Source organism: Ambystoma mexicanum, chromosome 6q (genome assembly GCF_040938575.1).
Source record: "Ambystoma mexicanum isolate Mex_15411 chromosome 6q, UKY_AmexF1_1, whole genome shotgun sequence".
Classification (NCBI taxonomy): Eukaryota; Metazoa; Chordata; class Amphibia; order Caudata; family Ambystomatidae; genus Ambystoma; species Ambystoma mexicanum.
In genome coordinates, this window is record NC_090937.1 from 704,361,277 (window position 1) to 704,383,060 (window position 21,784).

The window sequence follows — 21,784 nt, forward strand, 5'->3', positions numbered from 1 at the left end:
GAATATCTTTCTGCAATGGAGAAAGGGAATTAACCTCCCGTAATCTGAGCGTTAACCCGCCTTCCCACTCCCCTTGTCTGCCCACAGAACACTCCTGAAGTTCCCTCTTAATCTCACCTGAAGATTTTGAAAGATGAGCTCTGCATCCTGCGTCGAGCGCAGGGGCTCGTAGATGACCAGTTACTTCACTGGCGTGGAGGAATTGGTGAGTTCCAGTATTGACTCTAAAGTCCAATTGTTCGTAAGAGTTCAAAAGTCTGATCTTCACTCTGCCAGATTCCTTGCAGGTTGCGGATTTAAACCAGCAGAAGAGTTCCAAGTGGCAATTGGTAAGATCCTGGTAAGTCTATTGTGGTTCTCCCCTTTGGGGCCGGGGTACAGCGATGATGCAGAATTAACTGCGCTGACCCGAAATGAGGTGAGTACCCCCCTGTGGTAAATCAGGTAAGTCTTTGGGGTTAGGTTGTATTGTCCTTGTTTTTTCCCCTTAGGGGCCGGGGTGCAGCGGTGATGCGGAATTGACTGCGCCGACCCGAGATGAGGTGAGTACCCCCCTGTGGTAATCAGGTAAGTCTTTGGGGGTGATTTGTATTGCCCTTGCTCACCTATCTGTTCTTGTGTCCCCCAGGTGTTGAAGAATGGCCTGGAGATTCTGGATTTGCGATGGAGTAAAGGAATGCAGCCTCGGTTGGTGAGTTCAGCACGGCTCTGCAAGGTGTGTGGCAATGCACCTGAGAAGGCTTCTCTCTTCCAGATCGACGATGTGCTGGATCAAGGATTCAGGTAAGGGTTTTGTTCTGACCTCTTCTTCTCCTTTTCTTGTTCCAGGGCTGAAGCGGGCGTGGCTGAAGACTGGAGCTGCTGAAGACACGGTGAGCGTTACGCTGCAGCAAGCAGAATAACGCGAAGCACGTGTGGCTGTCCGGGTGTGGCTTAAATAGCCTTGGAAGAAGTCCCAGGTAAGTATTCTTCCACAGCCCCACCCGAGAGAAAAGGAGTCCCTGAGGTAAAGTAGTCCCTTTAAGCCTCATTTGGCTTGTGGCTTCGTGCAGCATGGTCTGCATCATTAGGTATGCAGCATGGTCTGCAACAGGTAAGATTTCTGTAATGAGCCTGGCGCAATAGGCGCCCGGACTGTAGCCAAAGAGCCCCTAACTGGGGTTTTGGGGCATGCTTCAAGTGGCATGATGCCTGCTTCCGGGGTTGCTGGGCCTGGTCTGGCTTTCCGGGGGCTGGGTTCCTTGTTCTCGTGCAAGATGGGAAGGATGCCATGTGTGAATCACTTCAGTCGGGTTTGGACACGGCCGACAGTGTTAGCTGGTCCATGGCTGCTAGCACCGTTATACGCAGATTTGCGTGGTTGTGGAAGTCTGGTTTTGCTCCGGATGTGCAAGCCCGTCTTTTGAACATGCCCTTTAATGGCGTGCATTTGTTTGGGAGCAAGACAGACGAGAGCCTTGAGAGGTTGCAGACCTCAAAAGCTGCGGCAAAATATTTAAGCGCAGCTGTGCGTCAACCTCTGCCTTTTCGTCCTAGGTGTAATGAACCGCCGCCTGCGCCCATTCTGGACTTTGTGGTCCCTGACCCATAGAGGACTGAATTCTGTGATCCTTCCAACATGGCCGTTTGGTGCAGAATGCAGCTTGCATGTCTTTACGCGCTACGTTCAACATTCTACAAAGCAGACACACCCCTGTGTCTCTTCGCGTCTCAACGCTACCGCTCGGAGCTATCTGACGTGTGTTGCCGAAGTTCGTCCGGAACTTCCTTCCTAGTCCTGTTTTCCCCGATTGCTTGAATCCACTTCCTCCTTTTCCTTTCCTCGAACCTACCTTACGATTCTTCCGGGATCCCCGCCTACGCTAGAGTCACGGCGTTCCGTGCCTCTGAGCTCGGACTTAGTCTCCTTCCTGATTCCTGGTACTGGACATCCGCCTCCTGGAGTAGGACCGCTATCCCCACGCTGGAACCAGACGACCAGCACACGAGTCTCTACAAATCCCGGACCGTGCGTAAGAAATCATCAAAGAAGGTCGCAAGCAATGAGACGCCTAAAAAAAAAAAAAAAAAAAAAAAAAACTATACGAATACAGAGATGGAAGCCGCGGTTCAAGACCTCATGCGAGGTATGCAGGAATTATCCACTGAAGTCCAGAATCTGAAGGCAGAGAATGCCACTTTAAAGCAGCTAGTCTTGTCTCGTGACTCTGCTACTAAAAGCAAGTGTCTTATTGGGAGGAGTGAAAGACAAATATGATGCTCTACAAAGAACCTTTATGCCTTCCTTGACTCATGTTTGGTGCATTTCACCTTCAAGCCCTACTACTTTTCCACCCCAAGAGCCAAGGTGGGGTTTATGATCTCACACCTCACCGGTAACGCCTTAACCTGGGCAACCCCCCTAGTCAATTCGGGGCAACACCCTCCTAGATGATTATGATGGATTTGTGGAAGCCCTAAAAGCCATGTTTGACCGCTCAGAGCTCGTTTACAGCACTCGGGAACAACTACTTGAATTTCAACAAGGATCCCAGAATATGCTTAACTATGTGACCTGCTTTAAACAACTTGTAAAAGAGGCTGATTGGTCCCAAGAAGCCGGCTTCACCCTCTTTCGAAGAGGCCTAAATGAAGAAATAAAGGACGAGCTAGCCAGGGTAGCTCGCCCAAGCTCCTTCCAGGCCCTCATGGACTTCTCTCTACAAATTGACTTTCGTATATAAGAAAGAAAGGCAGAGAAAAGAAAGTCTAAATCAACATCTCAAAAGGCTGCCACAGACCATTCATACAGACCAGAGCCTGCAGCTTCTCCTACCCTGGAACCTGAACCCATGCAACTGGGGGCCTTCCGTGGACCCATTACTCCACAAGAAGGATGCGCCGGATTCACACTGGACTTCATGTACTGCGCCTCCGATAAACACCTTGTGAGAGAGTGCCCTATCGCTCCATCACGGCGTTCGGGAAACGCCAGCTCCGGATACTAGATGGGGCACAGTTTCGGGAGAAAGGTGTCTGCTCCTCATCAATTCCTTCCTTGAACTCTCCTATCTTGGCACTAGTGGATTGCGGAGCCATAGGCATATTCATAGATCATGATTGGGTCACTAGTCACAACATCCCCCACGAAACATGAGAGGCTATTGTCACGATGCCTGTCCCCAGACATCCGGAACAGGTCCATCTGTCCAGGGAACAGGCACCCAAGAAGACACAGGAATTCCCAAAACCCCGCCTAGGGGCTATATGGGTTCAGTCCTGGTGCCGTAGGTGCCAGGCTCATATTGCCAACTTTAAACTATGCAGGTCATCCTGCAAAGAACTCATGTACAGGCCATCATGAGGCCATGAAGGGACTACTTTCCTTTAGGAACTATTTTTTGCTGCTTGGGTGTGTTACTGGAACTTCTTACCTGGGGAACTACTTTTTTGATGCTATTTAAACCACGCCCGAAGAGCAGCACACGCTTCGTGTTATTCTGCATCTTAGCAGCGTAACGCCCACCGTGTCTGCAGTCCAGTATCCAGTCTACAGCCACACCCGTCTTGTGTCCGAGCTGATCCTAGAGAAAAGGAAAGAAGAAGAGAAGGTTAGAACAAGATTTCCATTTGGTCATCTTTTCCTGGAGCAGCCGCACCTGTGGATAAAGGAAAAAGACATTAAAATAAACCACGTCGCATTGCCAGCTGCAGCGCCGCGCCATACTCGCCTGTCTTCGGAGCAGCTCCACGACCCGGCGCAGTACCAGTTGAATCTCCGCCCGAAACATCAGCATCTGAAAAGACGAGAACAAACAAAAGGTGAGCGGGGTTCCGCCAAAGACATTCTTTTACTTACCGCAAGATACTTACTCAGAATTTTACCGCTCGAGGCAGCGCTGGTCACCATCCTACGTGAGACATTTTCAGCAAGGCGCCGCACCTGTAAAGAAGATAAAGAACTATTGGTTAATTACATTTGGAACAATATTACTAGCTAGACAGTGCTTGGTACAAACTGACTCTTACCTAAGCGCTACCTTCATCCATCGAGACGAAATCACTCCTTGGATCACGCTGCAAGGGAAAAGGTATGAAAGGGGCAAGAGTGAATTAACGGACATTTGAACTCTAAAAGAACTATACATTCGGTATACACACTACTTACCTCAGAGTCATTGTTGTCTCGAACTCTGCCAAATAACTTCGGATCAGTGAAGTAACTGAACTTCTACGTGCCCCTGCACTCCACGCAGGATGGAGAGTTCATCCTTTCAAACAATAAGATTAGACTTTATGAAGGGAAATACTGGAAGTTTTCAGGGAAAATAGTGTTAGTGTAACCTCTATACAACGGGTGGCTAATCCCCTTTACTGCTTTTAGGAAAATATTCCTGCGGGCCAGGCAGACGAAACTGAGTGGACAAGTGCAGTCGATCATCACTTCGCTACGAGTCACACTGTTGGAGACCGCATCAGTCCAGTTTCGTTTGACGCCCCTGTGGAATCCAGGTGAGCGTAACAACTATGCAAACTGTTGAAGCTATTGATGGGGGACCTTTATCTTCAGGACCCATAACCCTTCAAACCAAAGAGATTCTTCTTTCTATAAATCACCACCAAGAAAGGATTAAATTTGATATCATAAGATCTGCTCACTATCCTATGGGTCTAGGCATGCCCTGGTTACAGAAGCATAACCCCTATATCAACTGGGCAGCAGGCTCCTTATTTCTTGGTTCAGAGCATTGTATGTCCCCAATCACTTTACCAAGTTCCTCTGAAGACTCTCAAACTCAGCAAATTCCAGTCACTTTCTCTAACATTATCCGGATTCCCAGGGCCTACCAGGCTTACGCAGATGTATTCTCAACAGCAATTGTTCAAGCTCTGCCACCCCACAGCCCACTGAACCTTCAGCCGTGATCCCTTTCGGCAGAATGTTTATTTTGTCAGAACCAGAAAAAAAAGGGTCCTCCGGGAATACCTGGACACCAACTTGGAAAGTGGAACTATTCGACCATCCAAGTCCCCAGCGGGCGCTTCCCTTTTCTTTGTTCCTAAGAAGGATTCCAAGGAGCTCAGGCCGTGTTTGGATTACCGTGGCCTTAACCAATGCACCCTCAAAGATCGTTACCCATTGCCCCTCATCTCGGATATCCTGGAAGCAGTGAGAGGTGTAGTCATCTTCACAAAACTTGATCTCAGGGGTGCCTACCATCTTATTAGTATAAAAGGAGATGAATGGAAAACAGCCTTTTGAACACCCTTCGACCATTTTGAATAATTGGTCATGCCCTTTAGACTTGCTAATGCCCCTTCAATTTTCCAACGTTTCATGGATTGGGCTTTTCTGATATGTTGTTCCTCTTCATCATTGTTTACTTAGCTTATCTACTCCAAGGACCATCTGAAACACAAAGAGCACGTAAGGGCAGTCTTACAACGTTTACGAGAACACAAGCTCCTGGCCAAACCTGTGAAATGTCTTTTCCATGTATCAACTGTTCACTATCTCGGATTCTTTCTTAGCCCAAAGGGGATGGGGATGGATTCTTCCAAGGTTGACTCCATTCTATCTTGGCCTGTTCCAACCACTGTAAAACAAAGCCAATCCTTCCTGGGGCTTGCTAATTTCTACAGGAAATGTATACCCGTGTTCTCTGAGATTGTGCATCCCATCGTCACACTATTAAAGAAAGATGCTCCCTTTCAGTGGACCTCAGCTCAAGATTCTGCATTTCAACGGTTGAAGTCGGAGTTCACACAAGCTCCCATCCTAGCTCAACCCGACACTGACTGACATTTTCTTGTTGAAACTGATTCCTCCAACTACGCCATCAGGGCAGTCCTGAAACAGGAACTTGGCGACAAGTTAGAACACCCCATCGCCTATCTCTCCCGCACCTTGACTCCCAGTGAAACTCATTATTCCGTCCGGGAGAAGGAATTGTTAGCCATTCGTCAAGCCTTCACTGAATGGCGTACCAGGTGCTTGGCTCCCAGAAGGAGATGACAAGTCCGCACGGACCATCGGAATCTTCAAGTCCTACAATCCCTGGAATGTTGAAACAGTCGCCAAGCCCGTTGGGCCTTCTTTTTTGCCCAATACCAATTTCAAATCCATCATTTTCCTGGGACACCTGACATTATTGCCGATGCCTTATCCAGACGTCCTGATTACGAAACCCTTGAGGACCGGACCTTTCCTAAGATGTTTCCCAACTCAATATTTGTTGCACAAGCATTCACTCTCCTAGAGGATATGTGAGCCCAAACTCAGTCTTCTGAACCCTGGAAGGAGTTTAAGAAGAACAGTTGGTTGAATCTCAAATCCAAAGAGGGATATCTCTTCAAGGACAATCGACTTGTCATCCCTACTCCTGGACTAAGACAAAAGATCACAAGCCTATGCCATGATGCTCTTCATTCAGGACTCCGTGGCATAACCAACACCCTCCATCTTATACAAAGACAGTTTTGGTGGCCAAGGATGAAGGATAACATCAAGATCCATGTCCAGACTTGTGCAGTTTGTAATCAGAACAAACATGACAATAAAAGACCAGCAGGACTCCTACACCAACCAGCACTACCAACTAGACCCTGGGAAATCATTGCCACAGACTTTATTGTAGAACTACCTTCTTCCAGAGGCTACATGACTATAATGGTTAGCATTGATTTGTTCACACTTATGGCTCATTTTACGCCTCTATACAAACTACCATCCTCATCTGAACTCGCTGGGATTTTTCTAGAACACATATTCCGGCTTCATGGATTACCTTCCAAAATCATTTCTGACAGAGGACCCCAATATATATCCCAGTTCTGGAAACAGCTGTGTCGTATATTGGGAATTCAACATGCATTGTCTTCGGGTTATCGCCCACAGACCAATGGTGCTACCGAACAAGTAAACCAAACCCTAGAACAGTATCTTCGTTGTTTCGCCACCAAAGTCCAGGATGATTGGTCACTCTTAATACCTGTGGCGAGTTTGCATACAACAATTGGGATCATTCTGCTATCAAGACCAGTCCTTTCTTCTGTAGTCAAGGATTTCATCCTTCAGTTCTACCATCTGTTCTCCCACATCCTACCCCAGTTCCGGCGGTTGATTCCTGGATTGAAACACTAATCGATGTGCACAAAGAAGCCAAGGAACACGTAGAAAAGGCCCGAAGAGACGTAAAACAATATGCAGACTCCAAAAGAAGGCCTGGGCCTTCCTATTCAATTGGCGATAAGGTCTGGTTATCCTCAAAACTCCTTCCTCGGGACCTACGACCAAATAAATTGGCTCCCACGTATTACGGACCCTTTTCCATAAAGGAAATTGTTAATCCAGTGGCCTTTCGACTCCGACTAACAGAGTCATGGAAAAGGATTCATCCAGTCTTCCCCACTTCTTTGTTAAAACCATATGTTCAGCCCTCTCGAACTGCTCCAAGATCCACCCCAGTGATTATCAACGACCAACTCGAATATGAATTCTCCAGAATTTGTGACTCGAGATACTGACGTGGTCAACTACAGTATTTGGTCGAGTGGAAAGGGTATCCTCCCAGTGGGCGCACCTGGCAACCTGTGTCAAACATGAATGCCCCCCGGCTGATACGAAGATACCATCTCATCCATCCAGGCAAACCCGGAGGAGCTGAGTTTCGGAAGAGGCATACTGTCATGAACCGCCTCCTGCGCCCATTCTGTACTTCGTGCTCCCTGACCCATAGAGGACTGAATTCTGTGATCCTTCCAACATGGCCGTTTGGTGCAGAACGCAGCTTGCCAGTCATTACGCGCTACGTTCAACAGTCTACAAAGCAGACACACCCCGCGGCTCTGCGCGTCTCAACGCTGACGCTCGGAGCTGTCTGATGTGTGTTGCCGAAGTTTGTCTGGAACTTTCTTCCTAGTCCTGTTTTCCCCGATTCCTTGAATCCACTTCCTCCTTTTCCTTTCCTCGAACATCCAATTGAAAGAACGTTACCAGTTGGTAAGTAACTTCTTCTTCGTCTAAACTAAGTTGTGAAAATCCTTTCCATCAGGCTACGTGTTCAACCTTCTGTACACTATTTTAGAAAGACCTGCCTGCCCTTTTCAGAAGCAACTCTTGCACCCTTTGTCACGTCCCTACTCTAGTGGCCATATGGCACATATGCTTAAAAGCGACTTGTAGCACTTATGCTAAAATAATGAGAACAAATAAATAATGAAGGTGATCTTTTATTTGGTGGTGTGTGAAGCTAGATGATCTATTGCAGAAGCTGTTCTGCCTTGCCCTTGACTGGCCTTGTCAAGAAATGTAAGGTTACAGCCTTATGAACTCATGAACCTGCAGCACCTTATTGCCTACTGTAAGGAGGGCATTGTATCAACAGTAAGACAGACACAAGTGACCACAGTTCAAGGGTGTTTATTGAACTTCAACAAGAGCGTGATAAACACCTATCTACAGATGGGAGCAAGCTACGACCATCAAATAATAATGCAGTCCTAGTGAAGTCTCTTCAAAATAAAAGGGCATATACTAACAAAAACTATTGCCAATCCTTAACGCTAAATACAAATAGTGTGGGGGTAGTGTTCATGAAAAAGTAAGAAGTGTTCACAAAATATGTCGGGATGTTCAGACCGTTGGCCTCCCTTCCCCACTTTTTCAGCATGGGACAAGGCGGTGCACTCGAGCAAAGTACACACTATGGCTTCTTCGGCACGAGGATACAATTCCTTTACCAGCATCGGGGCCTTCTGTGCCCAAGTCTCTTTACTTACCAAAGTGTCTTGATTCAGAGTGCCTGATGTACCAAAACAAAACACAAAGTTCCTTTCCTCTTATACATACTCAATTCAGGTGATTCACCCTGGATCCCCCTCAGCTGGGCTCAGATCCCCCCTTTTACAGTGTTCAGAGAATATTCCTTCTTGGGTGACTAACGGTTCACCCCAGATGGGCTCAGATCCTTCTTACACAATTATCTCCCTCAGCCTGGGTCAGACAAATTTCAGTTCGCATTAAACTATTGAAGACTTTCGAATGAGCACAGGGTTTAGCTTGACCAATTGCAGGGCCACTTTGATCCCAAAATTCCCTTTTCACAGTTAGCACCCAGTTGGATACCTAACAGAGACCTTCGAATGAGAACCCACGTGGCACCGGACCACTCTGTCTACGGTATCTTTCTTGGCCTCCAATGTTCAGTCACTCCACTGGTTTTTAATTCTGTTTGCGTCGCTCATCACATACATTTCACACACGTTTCACACACTGTTCTTTAACACAGGCTGGTCTGGTATCCGTCTCTCTGACTAACCAGCTTTGCTGTCTTTTCTGGCGCTGCTTTGTTGTTGGAGCCAAGGACAGTACCATAGCGGCAACCGCTCCTCCCTGCCTTGGTTAACGACGCGGGAGAGCACCGGCTACCTCTGACGCACAATGCAGCTTTATTCAGCTTTAGTCCCACGTCTTGGGTTTCTTATTTTCCAAGTTTCACGAAAAAGTAAAGGTCTGAAAATGTCAAGGGCACTTCCCGCCTTGCAAACCTTCCTGGTCTCGCCATCTTTCTCCTTGTATTAAACTGCCATCTTGGAATCGCTGCTTCCTTGTGTGATTTGCCTTGCTCAGAGTGTGCTTTCGTGCCCCACCTTTTATCCGTGTGGGGAGGTGTGATGGAAGTCATGTGTGTGCATGTAATCAGTAATTGCCTGACCTTTGTATTGGGACATGTCCGTTGTACGGCTCTGAGGTTCGTCCATTTTCGCTCACGGTGAGCTGTCCGTGAGAACGTGTTTGTGTTTGGAGAGGGTGGGCAGGGGTTGAGTTCCTAAGTACAAAAGGTGTTACAGGGAAGGGGATACTACGTCTCACCATCTGGTGTCCCACTCTGCGAAGACCCCTCATCCAGGTGATCCTCCCGCACTGGTCCACCCCCAGGAACTGGATCTAAAAGTGATGGCCGTGTCCTGGCCACCTGGATGACCGATCCCCGGGGACTACACCTTCAGGTTTCTCACACTACAGTGTGTCTGTCTGCAAGTCAATGTGTTTGATGCAATATGTGGTTTTCAGAGAAAGCTGATGCTGGCGTGTGTTGCCTGGTGTCCCTCCTGGCACAAATATATTTCTATTATTAAGGTGCCTAAATAATAACTTGGAATATTTAAATACTTGTGCATGTGAATTTTGGACAGAAGTTGCAATCATGCTTTAACCTTTCTTTCATCACTAGGATTTGGTGTGGACCAATTGCGAGATGATAATTTGGAAACCTACTGGCAGTCGGATGGTTCACAACCACATCTAGTTAACATTCAATTCAGGTATTCATTGCTGTATTAGTTACGTTGGAATCATGCGAACATGTTCTTGCATTGCATTTTTGTACTTCTATTTTTCACTTTTGTTGTTTACCTTTTTTCTTCTGTTGTGGAGATTTCTAACTGGATTCTTTCACTCCCATGAATTGGAAAATTACACATTTACCCTGTCGGTTTTACCCACGTATGGATAGTGACTCAATCATGAGGCCAAGTAAAATATCCTCAAATGTGCAATTGATAAGAGTTTTACAGATTAACCTCCAAAGTTGGAATGATCAGTTTGTCCTATAACCAGCCTGCTGCAAATTGAGAACCTTGCAGCCCTTTTCTATTAGTAATCCATCCCCCATTCAGTTCTCATCTTAACAGTCCTATATGTTAACATTTTGGATTTATTGTTTTAATATGCATTGGTTTGGTTTCATCTGGACTCTGACCTGGCCCTTGCACACTATGAGACAATAAGCAACAGTGTGTGTCTCGATATTTATACAGCACCAAAACAAACCCAATTGTCTGTAGGGATTGTTTAATGACAATCCAGAAACCATCCCTGGCTGTATAAAAAGAATTGATAAGAAACCAGAGTATTCAAAGTGAGCATGGGTTTAAAGTAGCTTCCAAAAATAATTAGTTGGATGAGAAAAATCTATTGGCAATTTATCCCAAACTGTCTGTTCTCCTTTCCTGATTAATCTGTAGGTGGGTTTTCTTGGCAGCTTTTTGCCTCTGGATCCGAGTTTCCTATTGTGAATGTCCAGTTTAAATATTTGATTTAAGGTAGGCAGAGACATCGTAATACATGTTTAACGATTAGAGTGTGACTCTTGAACTGAATTCTCATTTTGCACTGGAAGCTGGCCAACACCTCTTCGTGCCTTTTGACATACGATCCAAGCATACAGCTACATTTTTTTAATTTTTTGTAATTGAACACATCGGCATTGATACTGCCACAGTGAGTGGCAGGGTGTTGCTGCAAAGCTTATGACTAGTGCATGATTTTCTGTTTGGGGTAGATGGGAGAGGCATTCTTCTCAATCTGCGAGTAACTCGTTTGCATTGTTGATCAAAGTTCGTTTATTAAGTAAATTCTGATGAAGAACCCGATTGGTGCTTGTTAGGGAGAATTCTCTGATAAGGCTAATTTCCCAAACCAAGTGAGTCCCCCAGCAGCTTTGCTGGATTTTTGGGATTTGTTTTTTTCTCCTGCTAAGAGTGAGACTCTTTTACTCCCACTCTTAGACATGATTTGAGGTATGTCCTTGACTTGTTATGTGCTTATGGGCTATGGGGTTTCTTTTTACTCCATAGGGTATCCTGTTTTTCTGTATGTGTGGTACACTGCACCCTCAGTGCAGTACCACAGGGGTGTCACAGTGACCCCCAAACATAGACCTCATACCGTGGGACTGACTACTGTCTCCCAGGGCATGTAAAGTCCCCATTGGCCTACTAGTCCAAAATTGTGCACAGAACCAGTACAAAACATCATATTGTGGAAGTACTGGTAAGGGGTAATTCGATTGCCCCTGGGTCTGTTTTCGAGGGGGCACTGTCCCGTCCCCCCTCGTCGAGTTTCTGGCTGGTGGCAGTGGTTACCACGCGAAATATTACTCCGAAATATTCTCTATGGGATTTTCCCATTGATTTTAAACGCACCACTTTTTGGTGCAATGTTAAAGATACCGCCGGTTTATTTATTTAATATTAAATCACCGGTTTGGTCTTTTTGCCAGAACTCGATTCTAAAATGGCGTTTGTGTCCGTCTCTGTAACTCTGACCAAGGTCGAGCCCTTTGTTCCACTTTTTGGCAGGCTTCTCCACAGAAGCCCTCCAAATGGTGCCACTCTGCCTGGGTTCCACAGGAAGGGTGGAGGAGGGAATTGGCACCCTGGACTGCATTGCCTTAGCAACCCAAGTCGCACTCTACTCTGATTGGCCCAGTGGTGAGCTGCCCGGCTCACCACTTAGCATGTGTGATTGACAGCTAGGCTGATGGATGGGGGTTTTTCTGCATAAAAGCAGGGCCTTTGGGACTGGAACTTCAGAAGTCGCCACAGGATCTAAGAATCGGAAGAGGGGAAGAAGCTGAGCCACCTGCAACCGACGACACCACCGGTGAAGCCCTGCTGCCACAAACTCACCACTTTTCCAACGACAAGGGAAGATCTTCTGCTGGAGAGTCTTCTCCCCCTGAGCTGGTGGGATCAACCAGTTCGCCCTTTTCGCCTTCTGAAGACATCACTTGGTCGAATCGCCTGTGCCAAGCACCCCGGCGGCCGGATAGCCAAGCTCACCACTTTTGCCCCCGAATAAAAGGACCGCACCTTGTAATCGGGAACTCTGCGGCTGGTTTCATCCCTGTGCAGTGCAACGACTCCACGTTTCCTCTTCGAGATCTTCTCTTCCCCTGGTCGGAACCATGAACCTCAACCACTTCCAGGAACGACTGCCCCCGCTGGAGCTTCCTTTCTCTTTAAGGTACTGTGTCCTGCCTGGCCTCCCTTTCTACAGATTGCTAAAGGTGACCCTTAAATCCTTGGCTTCTAAACTGGGTTGGCTCCAGGCCTTCTACCTATATCTTTTGACTCGCCCCAACCTCTTTTGAACACTCTGCAAAGACTTTCAGTGCACTTTAAACCGTGTGATCCTGGGCACATATTGCTTTGCTCCTTTTAAAGTGGGCATGGCCTATGAACTTTGGCTCTACAGTATAACCTGCCTTTCTCCCCTTGCTCTGAACTCTTAAAAGTGTTGGGAACTGTTTTATTTTATGCTCTGCCTTTTCTCTCACTTTTTAACCTAAACTATTGGAGTGCCATCTAGGTTAAGCGCTCACTTCTGTCTTAACTAATAGTTGTGCTTCAACCCTGACTTGTCTGATAGTTATCAAGGGAGGTGTTTATACTTACCTGACTGTGTTTTAGATTACTTTTAATTGAGAGTGCTAGTGTATTGCCTAAAAATAAATAATTATATACTTTTTATACAAAGCTCTGGTCAGTGTTTGCTTGCTCTACTGTGTTTAGACCCTATTGTGTATACTCTGCATACTGCCCTACTCTTCTTGAGAGAAGTCTGACTGCTCAGCCACAGCTACCAGGTAAATCTGGGTGGTGCAGACTGCTACCAATTGGGTTTACTGCTGCTCCTGTAGTCTTAATCTTTTTGCAGTGTTCCCCAAGGGAACTGCACAGGATGCTGCTTAACAGTGCTGGTCTAGCTCTTTCCATCACTGACATAAAGACTATGTCGACTTTACCGGTTACCAGTCATTTGGTCGAAAACCAAATGGTCGAATGACCATTTGATCGATGTAAAATGGTCGGAAAAAAAAGGTAGCATTTTTTTAATTTTTTAATTTTTTATTTTATGGGGGGGTTCCCCCTCCAACCCCCCTTTTTCTTTATTAAAAAATTATTTTTTAAGCAACCAAAACTAAAAAAAAAATATATAAATAAATAAATTCGACCTTTTTTTTTCCGACCATTTATTTTCGACCAAATGACCGGACACCGACTTTAACTGGTTACTATTTGGGTAGCCTGAGGCGAATTGAATGGCTCCTTCCAGAGTTTTCTTTTAAAGGGATTTTATTTTAGCTACATGTTTCTCAATAACCAGCATTTCAGCACCTTCTAAAATCGCCGATTTCAGCATCAGTGGCTTTGACTATTCGAGCGGCCAATTTGGAGCCCTGTCCTTTCAAATCTGTTGATAACTGGTGCCACTCTGTTGGCTTTGTTCTGTGCTCCTTTCAAGTTTAAATTCCAGGTGGTCAGTGGTTGTCATGCTTGAATTAGATTTTACTCTTGTGCTTTTTTTTCTGGTTGTTCCCATTATCTATTTTTGCCTTACTTTGTTTTTGGTAAGATTTTGTTTGTTGCTACTGCAATATTTTTCAGTCAGGGCCAGAAGTGAACATATTGCTCTTAGTATCCTGGTTATAAGCACCAAGTCTTCTTCATACAGCAGGGTTGTGACTTGCATGCTTTCAGTTTTCGATTAGTCGTTTGTTTCTGCTGCAAGTTTCTCTGATATCCCGTTTGTGTAGAGGCTAAATAGAGTTGAGTCAAGGATGCCCTATTTCTTGGTTCCTATTTGGTTTCATGTAATTATCCACCACAGGATCCCCATAAACCATTTTACCACTGACCACGCACTGTCCCAAGGAAGCAGACTACCACCGCCAATGATTATTTTTTTTTTTTTTGCTACGGCCCCTGTCACTTGGCGAACACTTGATCTGTATCCCAATTTGGGATGCGTGTATGTAAATCCAGTGCTCCAGATAAGATTTTCGTGTTCCCTATTTTTTTAAGTTGGGGGTAAAATGATTTTTTTGTGAGTAAAAATTCCCAATGGAGTATTTTATAAACGAGTAAAAATAAATGTTTTTGTAATAATTATTTCTTTGCACGCAGTTTTTCATACACATTAAAAGATGCATGTTTACTTCTTTCCGATCAGGCAGTAATAGCAATTTCTTCCTGTGGTACTGCATGCACTGTTGGTCCAACTATTTCCATGGAGCTGTGTGAGTGAAAGCAGGGGCACAAGGTCATGTGTCTGTTTCCAATTTTTTTGTTAGGAGTATTTTTACTCACTATTTCAATTTCTCGGGTGCATTTGCTTAATTCTAGGGAGTAAAAGTGACCGATACACCCCTTATCTGTAGGGATGTGTATATCTATATAATATAATGTCCTATGGGTGAACGTGCACTGTTTCTTTTCAGACCTACATATGTCCTTGGAATTAATATCTCCATTTTACTTTGGTTATGGTGAAAACCTTTCTTCACAGCACTTTACAACCGGAATGTGCCAGCACTGGGTCTGGCATTTTATACAGTAGCCGAAGTACTGTTGGTGATGGGAGAGAGGGCTTTGCATTTGCCCAGCAGGTATTGTTGAAAGTGCTAAATTTGTAGTGTTTTTGCAGCACTGGGGTATGTTGGTGGTATTTCGAGCCTCTGACTGGATTGTTCTCCAGATAGTCTGGACGTGACGGGAGAAGTGCTGTTGCTCATCTTCTCTTTACGGGCTAGCTTGGACTCCAACCGTTCAATAGTTTTGCTACATGAGGTGCAACAGCCTCCAGAGGTGTGAGTGCAGACGCCAAGTATTTTGGTGTTCCATTCAAGACTTCTAGGTGGTACATGCTATTTTTAATATAATCCTGCCGGGGAGGGGGAGCCAGTGAAGCTCATGAAGTGTTGAAGAGATGCTGTTGAATCTGCAGGCACTTGTAATGAGGTGGGCTGTGGCATGGTGGGCTGCTTTGAAAGGGGCAAGGTGTGCAGCTGGAAGCAGAGCAAGGAGAGCGTTTCCCCAGTCAATTCATGAGATCCCGAGGGCTAGGACCAGTGTGGGGAGCCATCCAGGGGAATTAAGTGTTTGAATTTGTAGACTGTGGAGATTTGTAACCACGAAGAGTGCGCCTTTTTTGCTATGTTTTTTTATTGTAAGGAAATACTATGGTTCTCAGTGAAGCCCAGGAATTTGGTTGAATATACCACCTCGGGTGAATATTTCCAGGCACCTGTTGGCCAGCCATTTTTGCACAGGTTGTTGTTTGTTTGTTGGGTGGACGAATGAGGACAAATTCAATCTTGGTGGGTTTCAGCTTAGTACATGAATGCGCAGAATCCTGCCACACTTTAAAAGAGGGAAATTTCATTTAAGCCAAATAAACGCTACCTGGCTTATTTTTTACATTTTATCCAATCATAATTTTCAATTAACCTTCACAAAGGACGATACGTTTGCTTTAAAATAAACAAGTCCCCTGTATCAAACGCAGAAAAAAGCCAGAATAAATGTCATGTAAAAATGAAAATGGAACACTGACGCTTAAAGGCTGACCGCATACTCTAGTTTTTAGCATTAAGTCTCACTGGCAGTTGGATCTAGGTTCGTTTTTCCAACTGTGAAGGATCCCTGAGCATGATGCTATCTTTACAGCAGAAACTTCGTTTTTCATTTGTTTTTTCATTCACTCAACACTTGTTTATTTTTTTACATTTCATGTTTTCAGATCAGTAATCACCAGGTAAGAACAAAAAAGTAAAAAGAGAAATATTTCCAGTGCATTAATCAAACATACTTTATCTCAGTGAGTATCATAGAACAGATGCAGATGTTAGGATAAGTAATTAGTTCATTCTTAAGTATATACATTTCACCGTTTAGTCCTTAGCCAAATATATTCTAAACTCTCCCCAAATGTCTTTAGGTCGGGACGTGCGCGGGGTCAGTATGATTCCTCATTTTCATTCACCCAGGTTAGGACTTTCAACGATTCTTGTGTAGACGGGGAGGGGGGGGGGCTGCAAGGAGTATACATCTTTTTTTGCAACTATATTACAAACATTCAAGAACGTTCTGGTTCTGTTTTCCAGTGGCTCTTGCCATTTCCCAAAGTGTGGACATCGGATGGCATCGAAGTGTCTTCCAATTATGTTGGACATTACCCTGTATATTTGCGTCCAATAGTGTGATAGATTCGGGCAGGAGAAAAACATGTGCAGGTATCCTGCCTCTGTTGCTCCGCATCTTGGACACAGGCCATTATGGTCGAGGGATATTTTCTTGAGTCTATATGGCGTATAATGTAGCATATGTAATATTTTATATTGAATTAATTTTTGTCAACCATTCATGGAGACTGACGCAGTGAATCTACATCTCCCCATTTTGTATCATTTTATTTCTTGATTTAATTCCCTCGACCATTTTCCCGTGAGGGGTCACCCTATGTTTGTATCCCAAGTTGTATCTCTCTGTATAGAGTAGCAAGCAAATGTCTACAGGCAGTGGAATTCGAAATATAAGCTAGTAGTTTATTTTCAGGTGGTTCAATATGGTACGAGTCCCACCTAGCCCGGATTGCAGCACGCATTGTAGTAGCACCACTTGTGTGTCTCCATGTTTTGCCTTAAGCCCCTCGGACGTCAGGAACTTTTCTCCCCGGGATAGGTTGCCAATGCATTTATACCCCACCGTCTATGAATAGTGACATCCCGTGTAGGAGAGGGGTGTGGAAAGTCCCACAGTGTTTGCCAGTGGAAGTTTGGGTCTTCCCCTTGTTCTGTGAAAAATGCGTTTCCAGGCATTAAGTGTAGTGGAAACTGGGTCATAAGGGCAACCTGACCGAGCAAGCTGCTCTGGTCAGGACAAAAGCAAGGGCGGGAAGAGAACCATCTTCCTTGGTGGCATGACCACTGGCAAACAGTGGTGGGCTGGACGACCGATAACTGACGCCTAGGCCAGGAAGGAGAGCGTAGCCAGGAACACCAAGTTCCACAAGGAAAGTGTGATTGCCAAGGAGACCCCAGAGGGAAGCAAATGGCCAAACACAAGGATGCCGGTGAACATATCGAACTCTATCTGTCAAGTCGACAACCGTACGAAAGTGTGCCGGAAACCGGACGGAGGCCCAACCCAGGGAAAACTGGCTGAAAAAGGTACGAACCGTGCATGTCCTGGCTGAACAACCACCAGAAGTGTGAGAACGTACAAGAAACTAATGGGCATACGGACCCACTAAAAGGAGTACAAGAAATAGGAACAGTGTACACCAAAGCTGGAATAGCCGAGACCGCTATTAAAAATGGACAGATATTATAATAGTTCTTTCATAACGCGCTTAATACCAGCAAGTGGTTTCTAGAGCAGGATCGGGATTCAAACCTGTTGCCCATGAGCTATCCTTCCTCATATACGTCCTACAGGGAAGAAGGTTAAAAGAGGGTGAATGCTCTGCAATGAGATTAGCCAAGTATAAGAGGCTACCGGAATCTTTAAAATACATAGCAAGTAGAAGTCAAGTATTCTAATTGTGAAACCAAGAAAAACTGGGCTGTGGGAAAGTCTGTGTCACGAAGGTGATTGGGGCATTTGAAAAAGAACCTGAGAAAAGGACGTGAAGAATCAGTTTTCTTTTAAAAGTGGAGAGGAAAACCCATACAGAGGATAGTTCTAATTTCTACCAAGAGACTGTGAAGCCTGTGGAACCTATACCATTTATTAGAGGAGCTTTGGGACTGCAAGCAAGTCTACTCCATGTTGGGCCAGGCTGAAGCCAACACCAAGGCTATTGACCAAGCCTCCCCTTTTCCCCTATTTGTTAGGTGTTTTTCTAAAGTGATAGGCCTCATTAGGTATTTGGATTCGGACTGCAGACTTGTTTTCTTTGGACTTGACATGCACACTTAGTTTTAGTTTCGATTGGCAGGGAACTTCCCTAATAGTGATAGGGCTTGTTAGGCATTTTTGCTTTTATGTTTGATAAATCTCTTAACCATGAGCCAATGTTGTCCAGTCCTTCATCCATTTCACCACATATGGTGTCAGAATTGGGATTTAGGCTAGTTGATATAAACTGGGGACCCCTCCTCTTCACAAAGATAGTGGAGAAAGCCAAAGCCCCTACCCGAGCCACTCCCTGATGCATTGGTTTTGATTTTATATAGTTTGGAAGCCATCTCCATACCACCAGGGGAGAGGCATTTAATACCAATGGGTCTGTCTCTTTCCCCTACACCTGGGACCTATGTTAGGCTCGCAACTAAATCCGGTCTAGCCTGGCCATACGCCCTAGATGTTGCAGCTGGTGTAGTAGACAACGATTATAGAGAGGAGGTATAGGTCATCCTCTATAGCCATGGGACATCAGACTATTTAGTTAAAGAGGAGAGGAGGGGGCCAGAGCCCATGGAATCCACGAGAAAGCCCTCACTCTAGTACTTTAGGAATTAGAAATCTTATTTGACACTGAGAGGGGATCAATGGGTTTTGGAGAATCCAACCTCCTCAGAGAGAAACCCGAGATGAGGGATGCAGAAGAGATTGTCCCTCTACACGATCTTGCCTTTGTCCAAAGAAACAACTCTGACCTAATGATCGCCTACAACTGGTGATCCCTCGCAGTTATCCAAGAGTAGTGTTAGAGCTCGCCCACTCCCATCTCACGGCTACCCATCAAGGAATTGGGAAGAACCGAAGCAAGGTAATATCACGATAGTACTAGCCTGGAGTGTTCGCAGATGTGAATAATTAAGTCACTACATGTGAAATCTGCCAGGAAACCTCAGCCAATCCAGATTCCCCAGCCCCATTACAACCACTTCCCATTATTGAAGTACCCTTTTCCAGAATAGCAATGGACACCGTGGGCCCACTAGAAACATCACATTTTGGGAATAAGTACATCTTGGTGATCGTTGACTGTTACCCGCTACCCTGAGGCATTCCCTCTCCGGAATAATACTAGTCAATAAATCCTAAAACGCCTCCTTCCTTTTCTGTCGAGAGTAGGATTCCCCAAAGAAATTCTTATGGACCAGGGACTACTTTTATGTCAAAGATTGTGAATGATGTAAAAAAGTTATTGCAGATCAAAACACTCAGGACTTCCGTGTATCATCCCCAAATGGGTGGCCTTGTGGAGAGGTTTAATCAAACTCTAAAAATAATCCTGCACAAGTTAATAGAGACGGATGGGAGGAATCGGAACGCTATGATTCTATGGGCTCTCTTTGCATTTGAGAAAATAGTCTCTAGGGTATCCGCCCTTTAAGTTACAATCTGGGCCAAGACGTACTAGATATGTTTTTTTATTTTTTTTTATTTGTTTAGTTGATAAAATCAACCTTTCAAATTACAAATCAATTATCTATATCTACTTAAATTACAAAAATACCATTATTGACAAATACGAAAGACACAAAAGGATAAAAATTGAAGTAAAAACAAAGTAAAATACAGTACTTTGGGTAGATACAAGATGAAATAAAACAAGTTTACCTCAAATGTATAACAAACAGTACTGACATTTCTCTATAAATTTACATACGACAAATCAATTGTGGTGTCATAAATCTGGGAATATGGCGTCCAAAAACTGTACTATTGCTATTTTCGTGGCTAATTTAGGACATAAAAAAATGTGTTGCCATATATCGGTGTGCATATACAAGTTTTGTTCTTCAATAGAATTTTTGAAGTAGAACTTCCGAATTGACTTCAATTAGGGACAGTAAACTATGCAGTGTTCCAATGTCTCGTGTTGGTTTGTATTTTTACAAAAACGACACAAGATTTTGATCCTTCGGGATTTGTTTCCTTCTTGCCAACACATCTAATGTTGGCCATAAATTCAAACGGAATCGGAGATACTTGTAATGCAACTTTGATGAGGGAAATTTAACCAAATAGTCGGCAGTAGTTTATGACCAAATAATTTACGATCGAAATCTTTGTACGTTAGACATTTGTTTTCATTTACACACCAATCATGTTGATGGATCTTTATTTTAGCACAACCTTGATTGGCTAGCAGCAGCTCTAGATCAATCGAGGTATCTGTCGGTACATTCAAGGTAAATTTGCACCACGTTTGTGAAAACGCCTGATTCCGAGACAACAAATGGTTGGCCATTATTCCTACAATATTCAGAATGGTTTAAAGACAATAGACATTTTCGCAACAAAGCTCAGTATTTCCAGGTAACATGAGAATTCATCGATAAAAAACCCAATTCAAAGCGAATTAATGGTAAAGGAGTGCACACAGGGAGATGCAGAACTTGTTTCCAAAAGAACGATTTCAATTTATCCCACCACAAGGCATCTTTTGTTAATGTGGCTTCGTTCCATAGGTCCTAATCGGGATCACTTTTTAATGGTAAAAGGTCAACGCATGTTTTACTTTAAATTTGACAAACTTTCCCATTAAGATTTTCGCTTGGGAGACCAAAGAGTGTAATTTGCCTCTTAGTTCTGGCTCATACAATGGATTTGTCAAGGTATCAGAGATTGTTATGCCCAAGTACCTGTATTGGGATACATTTTGAAGCACAACGTTGTGTAGCTTCCAGTTATATAATTTTACCTTGATGCATGGATTCCATTTACATACCATCGTTTGAGTTTTAACTGTGTTAATTATCAAGTGCTTTTCATTTACGTAAGTTTCCAAACGATTTAATGAATTTTGCAGTCCTATATGAGTTTTAGAAATGAGTACTAGGTCATCTGCGTAAAACAGATGAGCAATTTTATGATGACCCAAACTTGGTGCGTCGCTCGAGATTGGGGTAAGAGCTACTCCCAAATCATATATAAAGAGGATACATATTGTGTAGGCAAGTGTACACCCTTGTTTCCAACCTCTGTGCATGGAGAAGTTGCATGACATTTGACCCCCCGCCCCCCATTGACAGTCTAACCTGCATAGTTGTATTTGTGTGTAGCAGTACAATTAAAGACACGAGGGATTGAGGGCAATTATATTTGACAAGTTTATTGTAAAGTAGACTCCGATCTATAGAGTCGAAGGCTACATTTTAGTCGACGAATGCTAAATATAAAGGCTGTCTCCGGGCGGCATAGTCTGATAGAAGCATATTCAGAGTGATGATGTTTGGAATGGTGCCCAGCCCAGCAACGAAGCCTGACCGAAAGGGATCGT

At 44.5% G+C, this 21,784-nt stretch overlaps 1 protein-coding gene across 6 annotated transcripts in view; it reads left to right on the top strand.

Annotated features, from left to right (window-relative positions):
- ANAPC10 (anaphase promoting complex subunit 10) overlaps window positions 1-21,784 on the top strand; it is a 529,205-nt gene that overhangs the window by 136,606 nt on the left and 370,815 nt on the right. For all 6 annotated transcript variants that reach the window (XR_011282252.1, XM_069631214.1, XM_069631218.1 and 3 more), the window contains one exon: window positions 10,215-10,305. Coding sequence is in view for 5 of the 6 variants with exons in the window: in XM_069631214.1 (XP_069487315.1) it covers window positions 10,215-10,305 (91 nt within the window). In the remaining variant the exon portion in view is untranslated. The remainder of the gene's footprint in view (window positions 1-10,214; window positions 10,306-21,784) is intronic.